This window comes from Durio zibethinus, chromosome 14 (genome assembly GCF_047325235.1).
Source record: "Durio zibethinus cultivar Kanyao isolate XHJ-2024 chromosome 14, ASM4732523v1, whole genome shotgun sequence".
NCBI lineage: Eukaryota > Viridiplantae > Streptophyta > Magnoliopsida > Malvales > Malvaceae > Durio > Durio zibethinus.
The window spans coordinates 10,026,377-10,031,020 of NC_143175.1; the positions used below are offsets into that span (position 1 = coordinate 10,026,377).

The 4,644-nt window shown below is 31.7% G+C and overlaps 1 protein-coding gene across 1 annotated transcript; it reads right to left on the reverse strand.

The window, feature by feature from the left end:
* Window positions 1–473: 473 nt before the first annotated feature.
* On the reverse strand, window positions 474–1,802 carry LOC111295375 (U-box domain-containing protein 17-like). Its single transcript, XM_022888832.2, has one exon. It carries the CDS (start codon window positions 1,563–1,565, stop codon window positions 612–614), a length of 954 nt encoding a protein of 317 aa, XP_022744567.2. The 5' UTR covers window positions 1,566–1,802; the 3' UTR covers window positions 474–611.
* Window positions 1,803–4,644: the final 2,842 nt, after the last annotated feature.

Sequence of the window (4,644 nt, forward strand, 5' to 3'; positions counted from 1 at the left end):
CCTCCTATTATATTCGATGTGAGATTCGAGACTCTTCTTTAAGTCCGTGACATTCTCCCGCACCCAACCTCGTGACGCTCTCGTCACGAAAGCTAGCCACCCTACCTACCTTCCTCGAAGTACTTAGACGTGAATAGAACGGTTTAGAGTTGACTATGATACCACTTGTCACGGGTCGAGATTTAAGCTTCGAACCCGCGCAGCTTCGGGACCCGGGCATTCACCCTTTCGACATCCCGGATCAACCTGACCATCACGGTTCACACTCTTGTGAGGTATTGTCCGCTCTGACTCCCCTGACCTTACGATTTTGTTCTACAAAAAACGTCTCATAAGACGGAGGTGGTGTAAACCCTTTTATACCCCAATGACCCTCTTATTATGTTCGATATGAAATTCAAAACTCTTCCTTAAATCTGTGACACATGCACATAACATAACCCTGAACAAAGAGAGAAAACAAAAAAAGACTATGAATCACAAACTAATATTTTTCCTTTTTCACTTTTTTTTCTACATGTGTGTATCGTTTACATTATCAATGCATCAAACATATATGGCAACAACTAATCTCCTGAATCTACAACAAAAAATAAAAAACCTAAAACACATCATATAGAATGATTCATCAAATCATTGAAATTATTAAATCTAAAGTCCCTCACCTCATTTCCATCAACAACAAATTTCAACAACTCAACCGCCTTACTCTTCCCTTTAGCACTTCCATTCTCCGCCAGATCTGCAATACCTTCCATAACTTTAACCCCCATTTCTCTCACTTCTTGCCTTCCCTTCTCGCTGCTGCACCGAGCCAAATTCAACAGAGCCGCCACCGCGTTTTCCCTTATTCTTCCACTAGCTCCAGTCCCTTCATCCAACAAATCACCCAAAGCCCCAAATCCACCCGCCTTCCTCATCGCTTCTTCACTCTCTTCGCACCCAGCAATCTGCGCCAGCACCGCCGTGGCATCCTCCACGATCCCCGTCCTCGCATCCCTCACTATCAACAACACCAAGGCAGGAACCGCCCCGAGATCCACCAAACTCGCCCGATTCAACTGGTAAAGCGCGATCCCGAACAACGCCTTCAACGCATCCTTTATCGACCGCGGTGGCGCGTTGGCCGCGGTGATAATCGACAACAGCGAGTAAAGAATATCACGTTTCGACCCAATTATCGGACGGTAAAACTCGTCAGCTATGAGTAGGCTGTGTAGGCTGTGAAGCGTGGCGGCGCAGGACTGAACCACGGCAGGTGAAGATGAATTACTCAACGCGTGAGATAACGCGTCGAGGAGGCCGCGCGTGGACATGAGAGAACAGCGTGAAGTAATGGAGAGATTCAACAAAGTAGCGGCAGCATTTTCTTGTATAGTCGGAGAAGAAGAGTAAAGCGTTTCGGAAAGGTAAGGGACGGCTCCGGCTTCGGCTATTAACTGTCGGCTTTCGGGGTCGTGTTTGGAAATTAGCCTTAATTCGGACAAAGCTTCAGTTCGGGTTTGTTCGGAAACTGAGCTTAGTTTGGCAACAAGGGTTCGAGCGGTTCGGCGTTTAACTTCCATTTCTTTTGTGTTTGGTTTGGTTTGGTTCGGTTCGGTAGTGGTGGTGGGGTTGGTATAAGGTTGTAAGAAATGGTGAAGAAGAGATAATTTCAAATGGTGGGAATGGGGAAAAAATAAAGAATTTTTGACTTTTTGGAGATGGTTATTGTTTCGAGTTGCCGCCAATTTGAGTTATGGAAAAAGTTAATTAAAAATATTAAATACCACATGAAAATTCCACATGGGCACTAGGCATCTATATTACTAGTTTGCTTGAATAAAAATTTTACTGCTAGAGAATTTTTTCTACCTTACTTTATTTTTTATTTACAGCCATTTTTTTCTTTCTTTTATTATTATATTTTTCTTGTAACATCTAAAAAAGACTTCCCGGAAATTAAAACTAACCTCTTGGAACATTCGATAAATAAAAAACAAAAGAAAATCCTAAAAGAAACCTTAATGAAATATCCAATTTCAAACAAAATAAATCCCTAATTGAAATCCTCAATTTCAATAAAAATTGCTTTATAAAAATTTCCAATTCAAAATAAAAAAACATTCGTATTTTGAAGGATCAAATAACAGATTTGGATGGTGATAAAGTTTAAATGGTGAAGAATCTACATGTATTTTGATTATTTTTGTTTTTTTTATATTTTTTATAGTTTATTTTGATGGGTTATATGTATCATGTTGTAACTATTTTGAGATCGTTAGTTGAATTTGAAAGCAAAAATAAAATAAAAGTCGTCATCAATTTTTTTTACTAGATGTGATTGATCACCTATTAAAATTTAACATTTTAATGAAACTTTAAAAATAATTAAAATTTATTAAAAAGATAATTTTTAAGTTTACGAAAACAATTTAGATTCAAAAGTTGATTATAAGTAAGGAAGAATTAGCATCCTCACAACGCTCATAAAGAAAAAAAAAGTACTAATTAATTATATGTTATCTTTTAATTATGACAAAAATGTCTTAATTTTGATATTTAAAATTAATTTTTTTATTTTTAAAAAAATTTATTTTTATTATTTTTAATTGTTTGCTTAAAAAATAATAATAAATAAGAACATTACATATTGAAAAATCCTTAAAATATCTTAATATTTTGACAATATCAAGAGGAAATTTTTCACCTAGGGAACTCTTAAGAATCACTATTCAAACTTCACAAATATTTCATCCTCGACAATTCGTATTTATTTTCAATATTTATATTTACCATGCATATTGTAAAATATGTTATCTATAATTTAAATTCAAATGATGCTTTCTAGAAATTCATTTCTTATATTAAAATGAGAAATCATTATCGAAAATTATTCTAAATGCTCCAATACATTTGTAATATTTTAGATAAATTTTTTTACCAAAAATTCTTAAAGAATCACTACTCAGATTTCTTTGGGATCTGATCTTCAATGATTTGGTTTAATTTTTTTAATATAATGTGTAGACACCCCATTTAGTCTGAAGTATTTTTTTAATTTAATTTTAAGATTTTAGTATTTTATTTAGTTTAGGATTATTTATTTTGTTAATTAATTGATTTTTGATTTTTTTTTTAAAAAAATTGATTCGATTTGAAGTCTAGTATTCTAATTAAAAAAGGGAATGTCTTGATTTGAGAGGTGAATTTAGATTAAAAATCTAAAATTGACTTTGGTTAGGAGATTGGAACCAAGAAAACATTCTCCTATTGTGATTTGGATTAAAGACCTACAAAAGACCTCTTAGGATCAACTAGATACAATGAAGAATCAATAAAAAAAAATCAAGAGAGAAGGAGTTAAAAAAAATTAAAAGTTTTTTTTATAATCTTTTCTAGTGTTTTGGGTTTAGATAGTTAGAATTTTCTTTTGGGAGCTTTGTGTTAGAAAAAGAAGTTGAGAAAAAACACAAAAAGGAGGCATTCAACAAAAAGTTTTGACGGTAAAATTTTTAAGAATTTTAGAGAAACAAAAAATAAGATAAGGTAATTTTTTTTCTTCTCTATTTGTATATCTATTTATGTTACTTAGTTGTTTTTCTTTCTTCTTTTATACATATTTAAAATAAATTTTTATGATAAATTCATGATTCCTGCCAAATGATTGGAGGATTTAAATCTTGAATTATGAATTCTATCAAACGATTAAAGAATTTCATAATGAATTTTCAAAAAATAATTTTTCAATCCTATCAAATGATTGGAGAATTCAAATTTTCATTAAATCTTTCATTAAATCTTTCATTAAATCTTACTAAACTATTAGAAGATTTAATGACGTTTTTTTTCAAAATTTTTTTTTTAAGGTTTACAAATAAAAATCCTACCAAACGATTGGGGGATATACATTGATATAAATCTTGCCAAAATGATTGGAAGATTTTATTATTTGCTTTCAAAAAATAATTTCTTAGAAAATATATTAATGAATCTGACAATTAAGCATCTTTAGAGTGGGATACGAGTTTCTATAAATACTCTTGAGGTAAGAAAATTATCTTAAGTCACTACCAAATGATTTGAGTAATTAATTTTAAGATCAATTTTTAATAATTAAATTTATTTGGTCAAAATTCAAAAATATTTTAAGGCTTGGATAACTTGAAATTAATCTGGTACCCTCATTTGATGGGTGTTATGAGGGTGCTATAACCTTCTTCACACATAACCATACTCCCAGATCTAGTCTTGGTTTCATAAACATAAAATTTACTTTTTAAAGATACCTAAGTTAAGCTTGAGATTTCTCTTTAAAAATGGACAAATTCAGTTAAATGACCAATCACATTTAAAAATAAAGATTGGTGGTGACTCCTTAAAGTTAGGTCTAGTTATAGGTCTGAATTTATAAGTTATGACAATTTGGTGATTCAGTTGGGGATAGTTGAAAGTTAGGTCAATAAACTCGTGTTATCTAAAACCTAAGTTAAAATTGTCTACAATTAAGAATTTTTCTTTGATGTTTTGTCTAAAATTAAGGAATTTTCTTTGAATGTTTTGTCTATTTATAATTATACCATATTCTATTATTCACTTGTATCTACATAATATGAGCTTTACACTCGAGCTTTATCTCTTAGAAAAGAGTTAAGTACTTATACT